At 37.4% G+C, this 24,741-nt stretch overlaps 1 protein-coding gene across 1 annotated transcript in view; it reads right to left on the bottom strand.

Annotated features, from left to right (window-relative positions):
- Nucleotides 1-908: 908 nt before the first annotated feature.
- The window catches only part of STOX1 (storkhead box 1), a 30,015-nt gene continuing 6,182 nt past the window's right edge, over nt 909-24,741 (bottom strand). The window contains 3 exon segments of the mRNA XM_032795235.2: nt 909-1,218; nt 2,846-5,222; nt 9,328-9,480. Coding sequence (XP_032651126.2) covers nt 1,059-1,218; nt 2,846-5,222; nt 9,328-9,480 — 2,690 coding nt within the window. The 3' untranslated portion in view covers nt 909-1,058.

The raw sequence follows: 24,741 nt of genomic DNA, 5'->3' as shown, positions 1-24,741 counted from the left end.
AATTTGACCTGAATGAAGTACACTCTTAGTCCATAGTTTTGCTTTACATATTTTTATTACAAACATGGTCACATAGCTATAACAAAAGTAACTCTATTATTAAAATGTTAATTAAAAGTCAAGAATCTAAAGTGAAATGTTCAAACTAGGGCTGCTGATTAATTGCAGTTAACTCGTGATTAACTCAAAAAAATTAATCACGTTTAATCACACTGTTAACCAATAGAATACCAATTGAAATTTATTAAATATTTTTGGATGTTTTTCAAATATATTGATTTCTATTACAACACACAATACAAAGTGTGCAGTGCTCACTTTATATAATTTTTATTACAGATATTTGCACTGTAAAAATGATCATCAGTATGCATCATGTCCTCTGGAATGGTGGCTGACGTACGAAGGGGCATACGAATGTTTAGCATATCTGGCATGTAAATACCTTGGAATGCCGGCTACAAAAGTGCACTGCCAATGCCTGTTCTCACTTTCAGGTGACACTATGAACAAGAAACAGGGAGCATTATCTCCCTTAAATGTAAACGAACTTGTTTGTCTTAGCGATTGACTGAACAAGAAGTAGGACTGAGTGGATTTATACGCTCTAAAGTTTTACACTGTTTTGGAGTGCAGTTATGAAACAAACAAAAATTTACATTTGTAAGTTACGCTTTCACAAGAGATTGCACTACAGTACTTGTATGAGGTGAATTGAAAAATACTATTTATTTTGTTTTTTTACAGTGCAAATATTTGTAATAAAAATAAAGTGAGCACAGTACACTTTGTATTCTGTGTTGTAACTGAAATCAATATATTTGAAAATGTAGAAAACATCCAAATATATTTAAATAAATAGTATTCTGTTATTAACACCATGATTGAGCAATTAATCGTGATTTTTTAATCACTTGACAGCCCTAGTTCAAACAAGTTGAAAGTATAGACGTGGATTTAGATGCATCTTTATGTATCTGATTGTTTAAAAAATTTACATTAATGCTATTTACATTATACAAAAGAAAGAATTCGCAAAGCTCTGTAAGAGAAAAAACTTAAACATTCATGACTGGAGTTAACTGCAGCAATGTATTTTCTGTAAGCATCCTTCCACTCCTTGCACTGTTATTTATGCCTTCAAAGTTCCGCAGGAAACTTCGTCTTCTTTTCAACCTATCCAAAATGGCTGAATTATTAGATGTAAGACTTTGTGTTCTAAAAATAAAACAGTTTATTTAGTTTTTAGTGCCACATAGTGGGTACACTGATAACCCAGATACATCTAAGAATTAAAACTATCAATACTCAGCAAATAAGTCACAAATGTGCCAAAAGAACACAAGGCCAAATGCTACAGTCTCTACTCAGGCAAAACACATGCTGGTTTCATTAGGAATTTTCCATAAATAAGAACTGTAGGATTTGGTCCTTAGTGTGTAATAGCTTTTCAAAATGATAGTGGATATGAAGGGGGGAAAAAAAAAAGTCTTCTCTACATTCAAGTGCTATCATATCAAGAGTCATGACTCATATGACACCTTGATGTTACTAATAGAGCGGGGTGGAATTTCTCTCTCAAAAATGTAAACTAGTGTTTTGCCACTTAATTAGTTTCTGCCAATTTCAAACTTCCAAAAATTTCAAATTTTTGTGAGAATTTGGACACCTGATCTTTTTTTATGTTTGTTTTTGCAGGCAAGCATGTGAAACTCAAGCTTGTTTTCTGATTAGGTGAATTTGCGAAAAATTATGAAAATTGAGGATAGTCTCTTAAAGCTTACAGATGCCTCTGTTATGGAGTGTGGGGGGAGTCAAGGCCCTACACCCCCGGTTTCCTGCGATTCACCATGACTCTCAGCCAGCCAGTAAAACAGAAGGTTTATTTAGAGGACAGGACCACACTCCAAGACAGGCCTTGCCAGTACAGACAACAGGACCCCCTCAGTTAGGTCCATCTGGGGGCTCAGGGAGGCCAGAGCCACACTGGGAGACCAGAGCCCCATCTGGGCTCCCCTCCATTCTCCCGGCCAGTTCCAAACAAACTCCCTCCAACCGTCTCACTCAGCCAGCTCCTCCCCCAGCCTTCGTCCAGTTTCCTGGGCAGAGGTGTCACCTGGCCTCCAACCCCCCTCCTGGGTTCTCATGTTACGTGCTCAAGTATCCCCCTCAAGGAAAGTCTCCCATTCCCAATGCAGACAGTCCCAGCAAAACTCCCCTGCAACTTTCCCAGGCCAACACTCCCCACTTGCATTCAAAGAACACATTAAGAACATTCCCAGTTCATCACAGCCTCAATAAAGGGAACAAGCCGAGAGCCCAGAATATGTAAAATCTATTTGCAACTCCGAATGGCCTGAATAATATTTTGCACATTTAATTAGACCTCAAAACACCTATTTTAAGTAAGTAACTATTATCCCTAGTTTTCAGATAGAGTAACTGTGGCACACAGAGGTTAAGTGACATATCTAACATCACATAGCAAGGTCAATGTCAAAATCCAAGCCTCCAGATTACCAGGCCCATGCTTTAACCACTAAGCGACAGTGTCTCCTACCAAAGTGCTTGACCTCTCTGTGTCTTGGTTCCCCCATCTGTAAACACAGAATTAATGATATTTTTCTGCCTCAGAGAAACATAATTGTTACATATTATATTTGTTAAGCGTATGAAAGTTTTATACCAGAGACGCTTTAGCACAATCTTGTTGGAGGTATTTCTGTAGTGCATTTTAGCAACGGAGTTCTTCATGACAATACAATTGTATCTATTCCAGCAATTCTTCCTAAATCTCATTATTATTATAATTATTAAAAAAGAACATAACTGACATTTGTGTTACCTTGGAGAATCAATTCCGCTATCTCCTGTAATGCTCTGGTTTTCTGTTCCTTCTACATTATTTAATTCTTTTTGGACATTTGGCCCTGAAATTGTAGTATGTGTACTACTAAAAAGCTGTTGCTTTTTTCCATTTTTTCCCCTCATTTCCACGGTCTGCAGTCCCAGTGTCCAGCATGCCGATTTCTCTCTCATTTCATTGGGAGTGTCTGGCAAAGTTTCAGCATCTGAATCACCCTCGTTTGTTTTGCAGAAATCAAGTATATTGACACCAATATCTGAAGCCTCAACATGTTCAGCAAGGTCAACTTCCTCTTCGTGATGAGTGTAAGCAAACTGAGATAGCCGCTCATGGAAACAATTTTCTCTTGCAAGATGCATTTTCTGGCACTCTTGTGAGCTATCCATTGACCCACTATGACTATGACATTCATTTTCTTCATGCCCACAGGAATCTAATTGATTTACATCAGTATTGCACTCAGCTGGATGAATACTAAGACCCCAGTTTCTGAGAGAGAGTTCAGTTCCTATTTGTTGTATTCCCTTACTCCATTCTCCTGTTTCTGAAATGGTGTGGCTGAGTTGCTGCCGATATGATTTAGGGTAATCATCCTCCTCAAGATATAATGAACTGCAAGCATCATCATCATCATCTACTTTTTGATACAAAGTCTGATCATCAGTAAATCCTTTTTTTTCTGGGTTAACAGACTCAGGCCAGTTAGTAGTATTGTTAAACATTAGTTCGTTCTTTTTGTCAGTACTTAGTCTTTGAGTTGCACTATTTTCAGACTGTTTGAACTGGTTAGTGTCAGCAGGATCATTAGAAAGACTGAAATTCTGAAACTGATTTGATGTTTGATCTAGTAGCTCACATATTATGGCAGGTTTGTCACACTGATGGGTATCTTTTGAACTCAGAGGATACTTTATTTCTTCCTTAAACTCAAACATATCTTCAATGTAAGAGAAACGAGTTTTTGGAACATCTCCAATAACTTTTTTGTTTGCCCCTCTATAGACATAGTCAGAAAGGCTACTCTCTCTGGAATAATGACATATATCATCTATTTGTACAGTACTGCATTGTGGATAATTAGAGCATTCACTGAAATGGCCTTTGATAGGTTGGAGGGAAGAATTGTTAGTGTGGGATGATTTGTTTTGCTTGGCTTTGTCACTGCATTTTTCAGCATTTGATTGTATGGCTTCATGGTCAAAGGTTCCTAAGGAATCTAAAGACCTTGATCTTTGAAAATTCCATTCTTGCTTTTGAATCCTAGACTTAAATTGACTGTTTTTCTGACCTTTATGCCCTTTTGCAGAAAGTTTATCTCTACATGGTAGACCTTGAAAAGGATTCTTAATTTGCTTTTTATATATAAAATGGGATTTAACAACTGTTGCATCCTCATATAGCTGTTCATGAGCTATGACTTCATTTGTAACATGTGATACATGCTCTGCAAATTTTTCTTGTTTGTCATTTTCTGACATTACCTCATTAACTTGAGATTTTCTCTGGGTTTTTCTTATTTGCTTTTCTTTGTTGGATTGAACTTTCCTGTGATGCTTTGCCATTTTACTTTGCTTTTTAAGAACACACCCTTTTGAAATATGCTTTTGCTTAATTGTCAACATTTCGGTTGAGGTGCCTTTACTAATATATTTTTTCTGTTCCTCAAATTTCTTCATTAGTACTGTGTGTTTAACTAAGTTATCTACTGTTAGCACAGGGTTAATACGCTTGATGATTTCATGTTCAATGTCACGTGGAACGTTATCTAAATTATCTTCATCCCTCACTGGCCATTCTTCAGGAGGAAATTGGGCAGAGAAAGAAGAATACTTTTTTTTAGGTTTTTCTTTTTTAGATGTGCTACGCCAGAAAAGGCTAAGCCCAAACTTTTTACATTTTTCTTTTTCTTTCATTGAAGTTAAGGACTTGGTTATGTCACATGACTGAGTCTCAACTGATTTAGAGAGAGGCTGATTCTGAACTGAGGGCTTCAACTCACCAGAGCCTTTCTGACCAATTCCATTACGTTCATGGTTAATTAATTGCTGATGTCTTTGTTCACTGAATATAACCTGAGCAGGGAAACAATGACAGGATCTGCAATGAGACACCAGAGGAACATTTTCTTTTGTTAGATCTGCAGAGCTCTCCATGCTTACAAGATAAGAGGTGGATGGCAGTAGAGGGCAATTATCCTCTAAGGGGAACTTCTTATGGTCTTTCATGACATTATCTGTGATAAAGTAGGTGTGAGGGGTCACTATGAAGTAGCCTTCTCCAGTGTGATATATCTTCCTTTCTCTAATTAGAGTTCCAAGCACACTATATAGAATTTCTTGTGAGGGAGTTGCTATACCTATAATAAAGACACAGTATATAAATATTTCAAATCAGAAATAAGTTAATAGATAAAATCATGAAAAGTTAGATGTGAACAGTAATTTACTGAAATGTAACAAATTTGGAAGTGACTAAGACATACAAGAAGCATACTGATTAAGTATGAAGGGTTTACAAAATAGTCTAAGACGACTCACGTATTAAGAATTTGAGTAGTACAAAAATCAATCTTAACAAAAACTCCTACAGTTTCTATCACGTGATGCCATTCTTAACCGGGTGGTTAAAGACACATCACAGTGTTCAGCTAAAAACAAAACAAAACAAAAACAACACAGTCAGTTGTCAAACAGCAAAAAAAAATACCCTAAACAAAACCCTATAGCAGCATACAGGACAGAGATGTCAAGACTGTGAGCTAAACTTCACAGATGCAGAATTATGAACAGAACTCAATACCTGGTGCTTAGTAAATAGAGTTTATGCTTAAAACTAGCAGAAATCCTCTTGTGGTGGGCATGAGATTCATCAGTATGTTCAGATACTCATACTCTTTAGAGTTTGCATGCATGCCTGTTTGTTTATTGTGTGTATCTTGTAGACTAATACGTAGCCTTACTTCAACAGGCAGCTTTGCATGTACACAGACTAATGTATTATCGTAATAGATATATGTCATTCAGTGTACTGTATTTTCCTAATAAAACAAGTTATTTTTTATATATTTGAATGATACAAAAGTAAGGTGAAAATCAGAAAAAAATCAATAATACCTTTTGTAAAACCCAGGAATATTTTTTTGGTAAAAACTGGTTTAAATTGAAAATGAAGGGGCTTATTTATAGGCCATCCAGTAAAGGACAGCAATTATGAATTCTCTCCAATAGAGGGCAGTGAAAAAGATACACTAGCAAGTCTTTTGAATTCACCACTAACAGATGCAAGGGGCAGACAACAGGTCATCTTCATCAACCCCAACTCCTGAGTAATGAGATAAGCCAACTTTTGAAAAGGAGGAAGGAAAGGGGCCACCCACATCTCGGTTGAATTTGTTCCAGTATTTAGTAGGAACACATGGGGGGGCACTGATGATGTGGAACTTTTAAAGTGTTAGGAACTGCAACATTTGACCCCTGAAGCTATGCTCATAGAAATCAGTATTGTATTGGGATTCTAGATCCTACTTACAGAATTTAGGACATTTTGCTGCTGTTGTTTTTAAAGGATTAAACATTTGTATAGGTAACTGAGGATATTCTCATTACATTAAATAGAATAAAATATTTATAAGAGATACAAACTCTGCAATCACCCAATAATTGACAGCAATTACGAAGAGTTCCCTATGGACACCTTATTACACAATGGTACATTATAGGAACTGTTTCATCTTCCTCTGACGAACGTAGTACTGGCTATTGTTGGAGATAGGATGCCCAACTAAATCCGATATAGCAATTCTCTTCTTCAATTCATCAAATATGAATAAACCCAAGTTTTCAACTGCCGCTGGGATTTACCTTGCTGATTACCATTTCTATCTATGTTTTTCAATCATGGGTCACAATCCCTGACAATCTACTGAAAACTGGGGGGCTGTCCTAGGTGTTTCATAAATTCCATGCCACTGCAGTCCTATTTAGTGTGACTGACAGTTTCTAGTAAAACGGTACCATCTGTGGCAGTCTGCAGAGTGAGATATCCCTTCATCTATTACAAGTATTTAGAGCAGGGGTAGGCAATCTATGGTACGCGTGCTGAAGGCAGCACACGAGCTGATTTTCAGTGGCACTAACACTGCCCGGGTCTTGGCCACTGGTCTAGAGGGCTCTGCATTTTAATTTAAACATTCTAAAAACTTTATTTTACATACAACAATAGTTTAGTTATATATTATAGACTTATAGAAAGAGGCCTTCTAAAAACATTAAAATGTATTACTGGCATGCAAAACCTTAGATTAGAATGAATAAATGAAGACTTGGCACACCACTTCTGAAAGGTTGCCAACTCCTGATTTAGAGTGTCATTTCCATCTGAGCTAAGGTCATATCTGGGGCTGTTGTGATGCAATTTAAAATTATTTCAAGTTCTTGGCAGGACTCTAGCCCAATCTGTGGTGAGACACTAAAAGCCTATAGTTAGAAACCTCTAATTTTTGCATTACAAGCAACCAAGCAGGATGGATATCTGCTTACCAGAGTAGTCTGTATGCTAAGCAGAACTAGAGGAGCACTAAGGGTCAGAAGAGATGACAAGTATCAGACCAAACAACTTTCATGGAGTACCAGATGTAGACCTGGCTGGACATGAGTAATTAAACATGGGGGAGGCCTCCTTTCTTGGAGCTTGTCTACATTTACCAGGGGATCAACACATGGTGATCCATACATCGGTGGTCAATGTAGCGGGTGTCGCGAAGACCCGCTAAATCAACCAGAGATCGCTCTCCCGTCCACTCCTGTACTCCACCGGATTGAGATGTGTAAGGGGAGTTGATGGGAGAGTGTCTCCCGTCAATGTCAGTGTGGGCCCCACAGTAAGTAGGTCCAAGCTACATCGATTTGAGTTACGATATTCACATAACCAAAATTGCGTAGCTTAGATTGACTTTCCCCTGTAGTATAGGCAAGGCCTTGGAAGACAGGATTAGGGAAGTAACTAGATCAGCAGGCTGAAAATGGAATATTTAGGCTAAGATAAAAGACAAAATGTTTGAACTAGCTAATATAAGAGGGGGAACACCGAGGGAACCATTTACTGAGAACAAGATAACCATGGACAACAGAAGTCAGGAGTGTAAGGATAAGGTAAAGAATAAAGTCGAATATGGGCAGCAGGCAGAGAGAACATGCTGTACAGGGATTTGTTCCGCAAAATGACCAAGACAATCCTAAAATGGGTGATACAATGTATAATAAATGCAATGTAATGTGTAAATGTATATAGAGGAGGAGGTTTTCTGTGTAACTTTGAATGTGAGGTACCCACTTCCTATGCTTGAGTCTGATCAACTCAGCGTAGCTTTGCTGTATGCCAGATAAAGGAACCTGAGTGACGAGACTGGATTCAGACTGAACTCTTGGGGAACTGAGTGGAAAAGGTCTCAGGAGAAGCCCAACACCTGGGTCTTTAAAAAAATGGGGCTTTAAAAAAATAAATTGTAATTAGGTGCTCCTGACCCTGGGAGCTCAGGGGAAATTGCTGCTCTCTTGTTAGACATACCCTAAATGAGCATTGCAGGATAAAAAGTATGTCTATACTACCCGCCGGATCGGCGGGCAGCAATCAATCCAGCAGGAGTCAATTTATCATGTCTAGTCTAGATGCGATAAATCGATCCCCGAGTACTCTCCCGTCGACTCCGGTACTCCACCAGGGCAAGAGGCGCAGGCAGAGTTGACTGGGGAGCGTCAGCAGTCGACTCACTGCAGTGAAGACACCATGGTGAGTAGATCGAAGTACGTTGACTTCAGCTACGTTATTCATGTAGCTGAAGTTGCATAACTTAGATTGACCACCCCCCAGTGTAGACCAGGTCTTAGAGTGAGTGATGAATTTAGAATTTCCTTTTTGGGGCAAAGAAATATTTGGCCATCAAACCTGAAGTTGAGGCCAATCTTATCTGTGGCCACAGACCCTTAACATGGATTCTTCTTTGCTAATCCCACACCCCATCCGTAAATCAAATATCACGTTTCCATCCATTCAAGAGAGTGACTAAAAGCTTTAGGTTCTCCAATTAGGAGCCCCACACTTTCACATACCTCTACCTTTTGACCTCTTTTAGTACCTCTTTCAATTTCATGTGCTCTCCCTCCTTAGCATGCAGCCACAGATATACTTTCATAGCATTCTTATGTTCTTTCTATTTCTCAATGTAAAGTGATACTTTGTAGGAAGAATTCTATACAAAAATAAAATACATTTTACCAAACTGTACACAGATTTACAAAGATAGTGCAGGTTCATGTATAAATTACTGTGTGATTACCTGTTCATTTATATTCTTCCATTTTGCCAACTTCAGACAAATTGTTAATTAATGTTTACACGCACTGTCAGCAACATATGAATTACAATCTATTAGCTTCTGAAGGAAAAAATAAGCAACATATTACCTGGATAATGTTTCACCAACTGATCCATTAACGTTTCCTGGGTAACAATAACATGAGCTGCATTCATATCAGATATAGAACAGCAAAGAATTTCTGCCAAAGGAACAAACTGCAACTGAGAAATAGGATTCATGTGAATTGGAGATACATCACCTAAAATGTAAAAAAAGAAAGTTGCTTATTTGAGATATTGTTTAGTTTACTATTATTCATGTGATAGCCACTTAAGCTGCCACTACCTCCCCTTTATACTTCTGTGTTGTCTCAGAGTTAGCCCCCTCATCCTCCACTCTCCCCTTGCCTACTCTTTTATCAACTAATTAATAAGAATATTTTTCAAGGAATAAAAATAGGACTCCTGGCAAGCTGATGGTAATGCGCTGATATTTGCAACTAGAGAAAAAAGGTTTTTACGTAAAATGAGATTTACCATAGGTGTTTTTAATTCAATGTAAAGTTGTGTATAAGCTGAGTTAAGAAGGGAGTTAAAAATAGAGAAAAAAGGATGTTTGACTACTTCTGGCTTACTTGAATGACAGCTTACATACACTAAAATGTAGAATCTATGTTTCTCTGAAAAGCTATGCAAAAAGCAAAACACCCAGCAACTTCTCTGAATAGGTGAGCTGTATATCAAAGTTTTCAAAAATTGGAATGGAAGAGAAAAGAGACATACCAAAAGATAACACCTTTGCTCTCACAAATTTTAAGACCAGTTCATCTGAACCACTGCTAGAACTGGTAGAAAAATATTGGTAAGTTTCCCATGTGTAGACAAAGCCCAAGAAACAGGATTATCTAGTTGACTGAGTATAAAACAGGGAGCCAGAAAACTTCTCAGTCCTGTTATCTCTGCCACCATCCGGTCACAACAATAATTTTGTACTTATACAGCATTGTATAATTTATGCTATTCCTCAAAACACACCCTATAGTGTAGGTAAATATTAGCCCTATTTTAAAAACAGAAAATGGAGGCTCAGGGAGCCAAAGTGACATGTTCAAGGTCACACAGGAAGTCTGGGTCAAGACCCAGGTATCCAGACTCTCAGGCCCATCCCTATCAAGTGGATGACAGTTCCGTTTCAGAAAAGGCACTTACACCTTTCTGTTTTTATTTCTCTTTATATATTGTTTATCATCAGCACAAAACATATATACAGCATCATCAAATTACTCAGCCCTTTACAAGATTTTCCATGACCCAAAGAGCTTTACAGTCATGATTCCACCTTAAAAGTTTCTGGGCTCTCAAAATTCTGGAAATAAGTCAGAGGACATCACAGCATTCAGTAAAATGGCATTAAAAGCCACAAAAGGGATTTTCTTTTGCTATTTTGTACAGCCCGGCTAAGCATCTATATGGAGGTTTAGGCCCTAGTACTGCAAACACTTATGTACATGCTTCACACATGAGTAGTCCCAATTAATAAAACTGCTTTAGGGTTGAATTAAATGGCACTACTCATATGTGCGTCAAGCACGTGCATCAGTATTTACAGGACTGCAGCCCAAGGAACTATGATCTTGTAGGCAAAACTTTGGGCTGTGAACCAGCAGATTTGGGTCTTATTCATGGTTCTACATTGGTCAAGTCAAACTAGTTAGCCTCAGTTTCCCTGTCATAAACTGGGGATGATAATCCTTTCCCCCTTCCCTGACAGGGATAAGGCCAAACACATTAACATTTGTCAGGAGTTCTGATACTATAGTGATAAGCGGGATATAAAAGCCTATAAACAACAACTACCACCACAATCAATCCCTAAACAAACACAGACTATCCTATACTTACATCACTGTGACAAATAGCCACAAGACTACACAGCAGAGGTTTGCACACATGATAAGATTAACAGCACATTATTTCCCTGAGTAAAACTGTATGTTTTTGATTAGATAAATTATTCTCTTCTGTCATCCGCTGGTATTTCTGTATAGTGCATATACCCCCCATAGTACCATCAACTGCCAAAGCATGCATAAAGTAACAGCAAATCCCCATTGGGTACTTTATGAGATAGAAAGCTGATTCCAGAGCCAAAGAGGTTAATTTTCTTTTACAGAGGAAGAAGTGTGACTTTACATGCTAAGTTTGTGTAGATCAGGTTAAGCAATAATTCAGGTTTAATTTAACTAAACCGGATAGATAGTTGGATGACTATGTAATCTGACCCTTATCATACTGTAGCCAGAAAAACACTCAGCATTGAATATGTCTCTTAGATAAATGGAATAAGGAGCAGCACTTTGAAGAACTTCTATTAAATTGCTCTGGACCTTTGTTTTACAACTTATGATTACGTTCAACAAAAAGTGTTTAGAAAAAACTGAGCATTATCTCCTCAGTGATGTTGCTAAGATACTACTTGCAGGTGCATAAATCATTGGAAGCTTTCTTTGTGTAGGAAAGAAAAATAAACCTTCAATAACACCCTTTTAGAATAGCTGGCCATTTCAGTTCTTTAGTGTAGGTAAGCCCTCCGGTTACAAGATTCTTTTTGCAACTCATTTCTATGTTGGAGTTTTCTGGTTTTTCCCATGAACAATCAGGTTGCCATGCAAGAGGCAGCATAGCAGAAGGCAACACAGCAAAACACATGTAATGTGGTGATTGCCTTCTGATAACTATTTTCATGTGCATTACTGCCTCAATCCACAGATGCCCATGAGAGAACACCCCACTCTGATGTAAATGTACATATTCAAACTGTTTGAAACAGCAGCAGAATTTTTAGCACATTTATAATACAATTCACAGATTGATACTACCAGAAAACACACACATTTTAATTCAGTGTAGATCATAGTGCTCCTCTACCACTGAAATAAAAACGTTATTTAAAATATGAAGAAAAACAAAATACTTTGAAAGCAAGCATGGAGGAAGTCATGGATAACAATATAAAAATACTGATCTACTTCTCATTAAACTGACTCCCCCCACTTGGTAAGGCAACTCCCATCTTTTCATGTGCTGTAATATATAAATACACACACACTGTTTATTGTATTTTTCACTCCATGCATCTGATGAAGTGGGTTTTAGCCCATGAAAGCTTATGCCCAAATAAATTTGTTAGTCTCTAAGGTGCCACAAAGACTCCTAATTGTTTTTGCTGATACAGATTAACACGGCTACCACTCTGAAACATGCTGCACAGATTAACACTTTGACATAAGCATGTTTACTGACTCCAAACTAGGCAGTCTGCCAGAAAGTCTTGTACTGACCTTCAAGTGGTTTTACCAGTCTACTCAAACTCAGCTAATTACTTGGATACATGAAACCTGAGAGTACCTTTTTGGAGTATGTACTGACTCACAATGTGGGAAAGTCATCTGTAATACAAGCCTTAGATAACAGTACTCACTGAACAGAAAAGCCTCCAGATACTCTTGACCAATGTAAAAGGATTTTTTGTTCCATCTCTGTAACTTGGGAGGTTTACTGGGTTTTAATAGTACGTAACAAGTGGGAGCTTTTCTGCCTGTTTAGGCATTAAAAAGAAATACTTATGTCCACCTTTAGTTCTGGTGTAAGCCAGCATAATTCCAGTGAAGTTAATGAAGTTGTATCTTCTTACACCAGAGCTCAATTTAGCCCTTAGATTTCAAAAACCTGGTGTATTAGGATAACAAGTAATTCATTCTGAAGAGAACCAAAACACACAACTAAGTTATCCACATTTCTGAATACATTGATATCTGTTATATGACACAAAATGAATGTTGTAAGCCAACTGAAATGCAAGATCAACATTTCAATTATCCTTAGTCAAAAGTAACCATGCAGAGTTAAACAAACTGACCATGCTAAACATTCCATGAATCTCATAAACATTTGAATGATAACCCTACTACTGTCAATGTTCTCTGTTTGCTGCATCTTTATATAAAAGACTAAGTTTAGTCCTAGCATAAACAGGCACAACTCCATTAATATGCAAGTTTTGTGCCCTTCTGTAGACATGTGGTTCTCAATCTATTTACCCTTGTGGGCCGCACATGCACCTCTGTGTGTGTTATGTGGTCCGCATCCATATTATATATACACACACACCTATACATACACACTCTTAACTGTATGGCCCCAAGGATTCACATGGGCCACTGCTGTTTGCTGACTGGGCTGCAAGCGGCCTCCAGACTGAGAAACACTGTATACTGTAATGTAACATGTCAGCAAAGAGACATGCCTTTATGCACAATCAAGGAGCAACAATATTTACAGGTAAAAGTATTAGGAAACTTTTTAAGAGGAAAAAAGTGTTGGTGAAGAATGAACATCGAAAGTTGTGCAAAACGTAACAAAAAAATCACTGATTTGAAAGATTTTTAAAAGATGCATTTAAGTATAAAAGTTCTATGTATTTCAGAGACAAGACGAGCATCATGTGAAAGGGACTGTAATTATAAATTTAATTATTCATTCATTGAATGTGCTTAAGTATAATTTGTCATATAAAAAACCCATATGTGCCACACCCGGTTTAAGAAACGTCCAAATTTTTGTTGATATAAACAGTAAAATTTAGTCTTGTATAAGTAGTTCTTTTATGTACTGCTGCATTAAAGAATTCATATACCTGATGACTGGTGGAAAAAAAGATCATTTGCATACAAAGAACTTTGAGCGTACGAGCTTCAAGAACAAAAATACAAATAAATTTCAGCATTTTAGCACTGAAATTATATTTATGTACAATACCTAAAAGTTTAAAAAACTTCTTGTTGACGTGGCGATTCAGCACATCTGACTGACTTTTGGGGACGTATTTATTAATTTGTGCTAAAAAAGAAGATTGCACATTAAACAAACATTATATTTCAACTACTGATTATTACAAGAATAAATATTCCCAAATTGGTGACACAATATGCAAAACAATAGCCCCTTTTAGGTTAATCTGTTATGTAAAAATTTTAAAACCAGTGACCTAGTGCTATACTTTTAGGGCCAGATTTTTCAGAAGTTCTCAGCATCAGCAGTTCCTGAAAGTCTGGTGCCAACTGCAGTGCTGAGAACTTTTTGGAAAACCTAGTCCTTGGAGTTACCTTCTAACGCATGTAGTCAGTTACCATGGAATACTTACTCTAATGTTAGCGCATAATAGCAACCTCAGCCTGCTTAGTTTCATTACAAATCATCTGGAATGCACAGACACATATGATGAAAATGAAGCAAGATATCAATACAGCATCTAAAGGGCATGATCAAGGAAATCAACTGGAATCTTTCCAATGGGCTTGGAGCAGGCTCCAAAAGAGGAACGCAAGTGATATGAGAAATACAAATTGATTTGTATGGCATGGCTGTCAAAAGTGCAAAAAGAGAAGAACTATGTCATGCTGAAACATTTCTGGCTTTCAGAGCATGTGTGTTAAATATGTTCCAAGGACCACATATGGCAACGCGCAACAATTAAATACTTTAAAAATTATCACAAAGCTGGTTTCAAGTGCCTAAATCTTTAACAGAACACTTGATAGACTTCCAAATACAGATAAGAACATTATAAAAGAAAATGAAGCTTTTTTTGTTTGCATGTTTACCTACTAAGACAGAGGCTCAAGGTTCTGTGTTCCACCTACAATAGCTGATAAGATAATTAGCATGCAAAATAGCATGAAAAATTCTGCTTCTAATTCCACAAGCTCTGCATACCTCAGCAAAGGAGCTAAACCCCAAACCTTTTTGACAAACACAATGGTAAAGACCTAATTTGGGTCACATCTGTTTTTTCTCATTTACAGAAAAATAAAAGCATGTGACAGTGAGATTCTAACGTTCTTAATAGAAAGCATCAGAAAGAGTGTACAAGGGATCCAGGTGGAGGAAAAGAGAAGGGACAATGCTGTCACTTTCAATAGAAGATTTATCTTTCCCAGTAAATTGACTACCAAGGTTGTAGTCAATAGTGTCCATAGATAACCTAGGTTCTAGCTCCTTTAATATATCTAATATACAGTAGAGAATCTAAGGGTTAGAATTATTTCCAACTATTTCACCCTTTTTTTTGGATGTAGATAAATATCACCCTTCTTTCACTGGGTATATAAGTATTAACTATTTCCACTAAGACATCACCTTCACACCATTAAAGTGGAGTAATTATAGAATTGGCATTTGTGCTGCAAAGTTTATGGGATAAGTTTTCCAATAAGCTGGCCTCCTCTTTGTGGGTGACAAGTGAGCCACAATCAAATGCAAATGTAGATTTGAGTTCTTAAAGAGGCTAGTATCCAGATTTGCCCTGAGAGCTCTAGCCAACATAAGGGTTAAAATTTTCATCTCATCTACACTGTGTTTCAACAACTGAGCCTTCACCAGCTTTGGCCGAAGGGGGTTTTGGCCCTGCAGTGACATAATGGGCTTATGTACCACCTCTTATATTGGCTACTCTGTCCAACAAAACCTGCCAGGCTTTGCTGGCAGTACACACCTTTTCCCAAATGTAACTGATTCATCTCCCTCTCCAATCTCAGCTTGGCTAGGGGTTGACAGCTCCCCTTTTTGGGCCCAGGAAGCATAGTCTACCTAGTGAAAACCCCACCAGGAAGGGAACAGTTCTAAATTGGCATCTTACTACTGGTTAGGAACATACAGAAGTGACCTCTTCTGTATGTTGAACCTGGCAATGGGTCCACATTTGAATACAAAGATACTCTAGGGGTTTAAACTTCTAAACACTGGGTTTATAAACTGCATAATCTAGAGTGTTTTTAAAGTACAGCTAGTCAACGGGGACAGAATTAAACTGTTTAAAAAAGGATAATTAAGGTAAACCTTGGTGTTTAAAAACACATCAGGTCACATGGTGTAGGACCCAGCATAAATGGGGCCTCTGAGGACCTAGTAGTCTATTTTTGAAACTCAAAGTTCTAGTCTTTGGCTAGAAAGCACTGCTGGAAGACCACGGCATGAGTGACAAGCAGCATCATAACCACCACACAAAAGTTCATTGAGAAAACTATTTTGACATCACAACCTACAGACTTAGAACCCCTAGTTTAGACTGTAGAACCCTAGGTGAGATTTTCTTGTCTCTTCCTCCTTAGCATCAGCACCTATTAGTCTCCTATTCCACAGCTGTACACAGTGTAGTTGTAGTCATGTTGATCCCAGGATATTAGAGAGACAAGATGGTTGAGGTTATATCATTTATTGGACCAACTTCAGTTGGAGAGAGAGAATCTGTCAAGCCACACAGCTCTTCTTCAGGTCTGAAGAAAGCTTGTCTCCCTCACCAACAGATATTGGTCCAATAAAAGATATGATCTCACCCATCTTCTCTCTCATATTCCGCAGGGCAGTTTTAGTTTACTTATTTTAGCCAGAAGGACGTAACATTTCCTGCTATTTGGTTGGTGGGTGTGTAAAATGGGACAAGTTCTCCACTAAATTTCTGGAGACCCAGTAAACATCTTTGCAACAAACAGTCTATTAGAGCTTGTGATACAGAGTTACAGGTCTGCAGAATCTCTCAGTTTTAGGTGACACCTTCAGCAGAATTGGCCAGTTTTTGCATACGTAGTGGTAGCTTTGTCGTATATCAGAAAGATCAACTACACTACTTCGTAAATGTGGTACCTACCAAATGTTCTGCAGGATCAGCTAAATTTACTGCAACGTTCTCCTGGTAATAACTAAACAATTTTGTGATTTAATGGAATTTCAATATGCTTGTACATCTCAAAGAGCCATAATATAGCAAAAGTAAGTCTGAGAAGGAGCAGTCCAGTACTAGAATACAAATGCTGCAGATAAAGACCAGATATTGGAAAAGAAATACAACTTTGCAAAGCAAAATTAGCAACATGGTTTTATTTGGTGTTGTAATGATTTTAAAATGGGGGTGAACTTGTTGAATTACAACAATTTCTATTTCATATGCCTTTTTCCCTGCTCCAGAGTCTGATACATGTCCTGATGCTTACAGCTAACTACATACTCTACATGCACTGTAATCTATACTTCAAGTGACAGATCAATATACGAGAAGCCAACTTAGAATAAAATAAATTCTATTTTATTCATCATTACCTACTCCAAAACATTTCAACAAACTTTCATCACTGCTAAATAATTTTCTGAATCTTGGCTTTTATTAAGCTTTGCTCTTGCATTAGTAATACTCTAAATCTAAGAAAGCATTGCATCACCTACATTAAATCAGAGCACACAGTATTCAGACAGTTTCCCCATGACAAGTTCTATGAAAATTATTGAGGGTTTTGTGCAAATCATCCCTAAGTGTTCTCTGTCTTGATCATACAGATGGCAAACATTCTTCTAACATGACTGTTCTAGAAAAAAAGATATAGAAAAATCTCTCTTAAAAAACCATCTGACATATTTATCCAGATTAAGGTACTGACTTCCAGCTTTGTCCAGCTTCTTCGTAGTTGTCACAGTTCAACTCCTCTGTAAACTTTTAGCTGGTGAATTATATAACCCACAGAACCACCACAGCTCCCTCAGACCAAAATAGCTGGTAAAATTATTTTAATAAGGCCACTCACTCACCAGCACTCTGACATATTTGCTATTTTTACCTTGAGCTTTATTTAGTGGTTTTGCAAGGTTAAATATTTCCAAATTAACCATCACATACAATGTAGTAAGGGAGTGTCAGAGTGAAAATGTGAACTGAGCAAAGAGGCGTACGTTATGAACTCAGGTTAGACTTCTGGTCTGAGAATTATCTTCTCTTTAATTGTAAGTACTTTTATGTAATGTAAAGTCTGAGCAGCTGTTACATCAATGATGGTAAAACTCCAGTTCAGTGCCAGATTATTCAAACAAATTAAATACATCAAATCCCACAGCCTGATGACAGCACAATCAGTTTGACTGGTCTGTATGTACCATTTCTCTATTCTAGTCTACACTGAAGTAGGAAAGTGAAGCTTCTCCAGCATCCCCAGTTACAATATTAGTGACAAAAACTGATACAAAGATGTACATTTACACAGTTAATTCTACGCTTTTACATGCCAGGTATGATACTCAGATACTTCATTTCAACAGATTAGAATGGCTTTCTCCTGTTTTAAAGAGAAGCCTGTCAAAACAAGGAAATAAATCGATATCATCCATTAACATCAGTATAGGATTAACACAGGATTTAAAAAAGCAGATAATGACTAAAGCCAGTTCCATTTTAAAAATCATTCCCCACTCTTTATTGCGGATTCAACTTCAATCTGAAATGGGTTTGAATCTCTTTGTAATTCATATTCTGCAGCTCAATACCTATTAAAAATAACCTGATTTAACTCAAAACTGATCATCAGATGGGCTTGAGATAAGATAAATGGTTTTTATAGAACATGTTAAGCATAAATTTTTCTTCTATTATGTTCAAGGGCCAAGTAATAGCTGTTAATTACTTTAATCAGGGCACGTTGATTGTAATTTAATTTTGCACACTAAGGACACAATCCATTAAATGGATTACATGGGAGCAAAAGTTTAAATTAAACATCATATAGCATTAAAAAAAAAGGATATTTTTGCATTTAGTTTCCCTTTGTAAAAAAAAATTAAAATCTCAGATGCTGAATTTCATGCATTGAGGTATGAGAGAGGCACAGTTTCCCAACTTTGCTGCTCCTGTTGGTTAATAATTGGAGATAATTTTCTGTTGCACTCAGTTAATCAGGCAACAGCATATCTGTTAACATTCCCAACAGAGAAAGACTGTATTTTTCTTTTATAAATGAAAGATAAAAATCTGAAGAGGATCTCTTCAAAAACAAAAAAAAATTACAGAGCAGTTTTGTGCCTCCAATCTTCCTCTGTTCCTGATATAAATGTCATTTCAAGAAGGATTTTGTTGTATACCTATATCAGTCTCCAAAACTGTAGGCTGTCCCAATAGTGGTCCCCGTTCCTGCCTAAACCTACCTGATCAATCCAATTGTAGAACATGCGTGTTGTGATGTCAAAGGGAACAGGGCTTCATTTGGGTCTGGTAAAAATTTCAGGGGTCCACTGAACATGCTCAAGAGGAGTAGTTTTGTTTTGGTTTTTTTTTTTTTAAACTCCCTCTTCTCTCTTTCCAGAAAGGTGATTTCTCTGGAGATGTTACAACCTGAGTGAATTTACCTAATCACCCTCTACTAGTCTCCTCCTTCCCATAAAAATACATAATTCCACAACAACACATACACAATTGCATTTTTAACACAATGTATCCCAAAGGTATTCATCTAGTTCAAGAAGGCTTAATTTAATTCAGTAAAGTTAATTCCACACGTTTTCTTCAGGATACTGTCAGTGTGTCACATTCACTACAATAAAATAAAATACAGTTTAAAAAAATAGGGTTAACAAAAAATCGTGCCTGTCTGTAGATGACACTGCTTTAGGAATACTGGTTTTGCTTGTGTCTTCATAAACCAAATTTGTTAGAAATATAGTACACCAGCCCTAATGTTAGCTTCTGAAGTGTCTAAGATTGCCTGTTGATCTTGTTAGATATCTTTACACACCAAGGTAATGCAGGCAATCGTATTTCTAGCTATGAGTACCCTGCTTGCACAACTCCAACCATGACTACCACCTCTGACCTATGTTAGCTGTGAAGCTCCCTTGGATTACACCAATTTAAAAAAGAAAGGACATGGTTACATTTACAACATGTTGTTAATGAGGCCATGCAAAACAACAGCCATCTGAAAAAGCTACTGGATTTCCCATGGGCCTTCAACAAACATTTACAATTTTCACAACTGAAATGCATCTGTTCATACTGATCATGAAAATCAGCATCCTCCAGTATAACGAGAGTCAGACATGTTAAGACTAGCTAAATAAATGCTGAAATGAGATGCTGTGATTTAGGAATCTGTTGATAGTTAAAGTAACACTAGTTAATGCAATCATCGCTTCCTTATTTACACAAGATAATGGAAATATGTACTTTTTAAAAATCAGTATTCTGCAACCCACATAGGAAATGAAACAGACCTGCCCAAAATAAAGTTTGAGTACAAACTGTAGTTTTTATTCTGAGTTGGGGGTTAATATTGCTAAAGTCTGAATCAGGAACTTCTCAATGGCAATGTAAAAGAACAAAAAAGACCAAGAACAAAATTCAAGCAATATTTCATTTTCTTTTTAAAAAAATCAGAAGAATCTTTAAACAAAGGAAACATTTTCTAGGGGCTAGATGTTTCCAGCAAAAGAAAGAGACTGACCATACACTTTAATTTTTCCATACCTAATCATTTTTGTAGAACGGTTTGTTTTAATTTCAAGACAAATTAAATTGAATCACTATACTACACGTCAAGCACAAATGTTTATGAACAGGGATAATTACTTATTTGACAGACAAGCTTTGCTATGGGCCATCTATTGCATATGGTAACATTTCTATTGGTTTGGTTTGGTTTTTTAAATGAAGAGCCAGATTTTCAAATGTGCCAAGCATTGGAGCTGCCACTGACTTCAAATGGAATTGTGAGTTCTCTGAGCTACTGAGTCTTTGAAATCAAAACCAGGCTCTCATAGTCATTGTATTAGGAACATCAGATGAGTAAGTAACAAACATACGTTTTCAAAGCTATCTTGCTTCAGGATAAGTCATCTTTCAAAAAATGCAAGACATTCTTCCTGAGATTTAGCAGTATAGGATTTACAGAAATAACTATAATAATCACAGAGATCAAACAACAGAACACACAAGTTGACAGTTTCAGACTCAGGGTACTACTGGAAATAGCACTAGAGCTAATAAATTTGGGCGTAACAGTTTAAAAAAATTGAGATTATTTAGAAAATATTCTTTAAATTCTGATTACCTATACACAGTCGTATAAAATACAACATGTACATGTTTCTTAGGCCACCAAAACTTTTCAAGTCAGCACACAGAGAGAAAAAACACAGTAACTTACTTGGTTACAAAACTAATCAACCTTGATTTTTAAACCTGTAACCTTGTTTACCAGAGCAGATCAAAGTCTGGAATAGACATGAAAGAAGTGCACAGTAAGGAAATCCAAGAGAAAGGAATCTAAGAAGCACAAACAATCTCCTGCTGAGTTGCTATCCTCATTAAGTTTGTGTGTTCCCATGTGTAACATTACAGAGCAACTCAGCAAATGGAAGGTCTCAAGAATCATGAGCTTTCCTAAAAGTCTCAAAATATTAGTGTGTGCTGCTGAAAAAGCAATAATTTCACCTAGGTTTTCCTTAATGATATGTTGTAAAATTATGATGCTAATATTGATATTAATTACTGTACACATAGTTTAGGTTATTTAGAAGCTCTGTTTCTCAGTTTATGATGCTTTGAAAAAATATATCATTTGTTCCAATGATTTAAATGTGTAAAATGTAAATCAGTTTTAAAAGATTAAAATATCGAAGTTTATTTTGAGTAGAAATTTGCAGTTACACAAATTAAAGTTTAATTTCAATATTAATAATACAAATATAAGCAACTGATAGAGAAATGTTAGGTAGTCAAACATTCATGTTACTGGGTTGCTAGTATTTGTAGAATTGTTTGTCAATACTATCATGCATGAGTTGCCAAATAAACTATACAATGTACAGCCAATATAACAATGCCAATTCTCAAATATCAGCACTTCTGTTTAGGCCAGGTCTACACTAGAGACTTTTGTCAGAATAGCTATGTCAGTCAGGGTATGAAGACCAACACAGCTGTGACAGCAGAAGCCCCTAGTGTAGACACAGCCACACGGCTCACTCGGGGAATGGAGGGCCAGGGCTTTACTATACCAGTACAAAGCACAGCTCTGCCAGTATAAGCTGTGTCCACACTAGGCGTGCTTTGCTGGCATAGTATACCAGTGTTCCTATGCCTGTAAAGTGACCTTGTAATTATTTAGTATGTCTACACATTTATCCTATCAGATATAGTTCAGGTGGGATGAACTTCTTACATTCAGCTGGTCTTCCAACCAGGCCTCAGGTCAAATCAAGGCCCCAGTTCTGCAAGTGGATGGAGCCATGCAGCTATGTGGAGTCCCACTGGCTTCAGTAAGGGTCCACCTGTGTGAATCTGATTGCAGGATCAGGGTCTAAATGAAGAGTGCAGGGCATTTATATTAGATGTTCTAAATGGGCTGCTTGGGAAGAATTTCAACATTTCAGGTCCACTGCTGTATAGTTAGCAGGTTCTCTAATTCAAGTACACCTCTACCCCGATATAATGCTGTCCTCTTACCGCATTATAGGTGAAACCACATATCAAACTTGCTTTGCCTCATCGGAGCGTGCAGACCCTCCCTCCCGGAGAGCTGCTTTACTGCATTATATTCGAATTCATGTTATATTGGGTCGTGTTAGATCACAGTGGAGGTGTATTCAAATGCTCCTAACCTCCACCTTCTAGTTAAAAAAAAGGCTACATTTTCTCTCAAATTTCTCACCATGTACCTGACTCACCAGGTAAGAAGTTTGCTAGTATCAAATTGATAGTACAAAAGAAGCACAAAAACTGTTCATTCTACTTGTTTTCCACATTACTGAATGGCTTTCTGAAGGAACTTGCAAATACCCCATCTTATTCTCATTAGAAAGTGATATCCTATGTTGACAAAATATATTGTTTTAAATTCTGCATTTTAAAAAAAAAGAATGTAAGACAGACAAACTAATCTTGGTCTTTAAAAAAGCCACTTTTTAAAACTTCTGTTTTGTCTGCAGCTTTCCAATGTTACTTCCTTTCTGAAAGGAAGTTACTGCTATCATTGGAAGGACTGCTTGTAATTCCCTGGATCTGCCATTGCAGATGACAAGGAACAAGCAAGAGGGGTTGACAAAGGCTTTCCATCATCCTCTTCCATCTGAGATTAGCAATCAAGAGGGGCATCTAGAAGGCACTTTCAACAAACTATATTTGGATAGGATGTTCAGAGGAGAGATAACAGGCTTGGATGGTGTGGAGGCAACCTCTAATTAACAGCCAGAGAAGATGGAGAATGGGCTATGAAAATAATCACCCTAGCAGAACAACAGCATTGGCAACCTATTTCTGGATGGCCCACTTGTTGAAGAAATCTATGCAATTTCAAATATGAGCTGGCAAGAACCACTGAATTTTCGCCCCTTCATTTATTAAAATACTCTCAATATAGCTGCAGCTTTTTTTCTTTAAGAGGGACTGAATATATACTTTTACTTCTGTGTCCTTCACCAAGATGTTCTCCCTACCTCTACAATTCACAGTTGCCATGCAGTGACGAAAATGAACTTATAATTAATTCAACTCTTCCCCTGGGGACTATTTTCCTCATTTCTCTCAATGGAAGCATGACAGAGTAACAAAATCGCAACCAACGCCATCTGTCATCAAAAAATGCCAGTGGCAACATTTCAATAATTTTTCCAACTTTATTTTGAAATGAGAAAAATAGTCAACACTGATCCTTTCCTATGTACCGTTTCAGTTTTGATCAATTGGCATTTTCTGATGAAAAAACATTTTGTCACAAAAATTTGCAACTGGCTCTACTATTCTATAAACCCTATGCAGAGTTGGAATTAAAAAAATTAGGTTGCCTCAACCAAAGTATAAAATATATTTTTAAACATTAAACATATTATAAAATCAGATATTTTATGGTTGTGCAAGTCAATGTATAAGAACTATGTAACGACATTCAATATTTCTACCAAATTCATGTCCATTTTGGTCAATTTCACAGTCATAGGATTTTAAAAATCAAAAATTTCATGATTTCAGCTATTTAAATCTGAAATGTCACGATGTTGTAATTGTTGGGGTCCTGATCCAAAAAGAAGCTCTGTGTGTGTGTGGGGGGGGGGGTGTCGCAAGGTTATTGTAAGGGAGATTGGGGTACTGCTACCCTTGCTTCTGCGTTGTTGCTGGCGACGGCACTGCCTTCAGAGCTAGGCAGATGGAGAGAGGTGCTTGCTAGCCCGGATCCTAGCTCTGATGGCAGAGCCACGCCAGCAGTAGCACAGAAGCATGGCATGGTATGATATTGCCACCCTTACTTCTGTGGTGTTCCCTGCAGAGCTGGGACCTCAGTCAGCAGCCACCACACTCTACATGCCTATCTCTGAAGGCAGAAGCTCAGAAATAAGGGTGGCATGGGATGGTATTGCCACCCTTACTTCTGCACTGCTGTTGGTCGGGCGCTGCCTTTAGAGTTGGGTGCCCGGCCAACAACTGCCACACTCCAGCCGCCCAGCTCTGAAGGCAGTGCAGAAGTACAGGTGGCAATACTACAACCCTCCTAAAATAACCTTGCAACTCTCTTTTGGGTCAGGACCCTCCAATTTGAGAAACGCTGGTCTCCCCTGTGAAATCTGTGAAGTATAAGGTAAAAGCACTCAAAAGACCAGATTTCATGGGGGGAGACCAGATTTCAAGGTCCATGATGTGTTTTTCATGGGTGTGA

This window comes from Chelonoidis abingdonii, chromosome 15, assembly GCF_003597395.2.
Source record: "Chelonoidis abingdonii isolate Lonesome George chromosome 15, CheloAbing_2.0, whole genome shotgun sequence".
Taxonomy (NCBI): Eukaryota; Metazoa; Chordata; order Testudines; family Testudinidae; genus Chelonoidis; species Chelonoidis abingdonii.
This window is presented reverse-complemented; position numbering and strand designations above follow the sequence as displayed.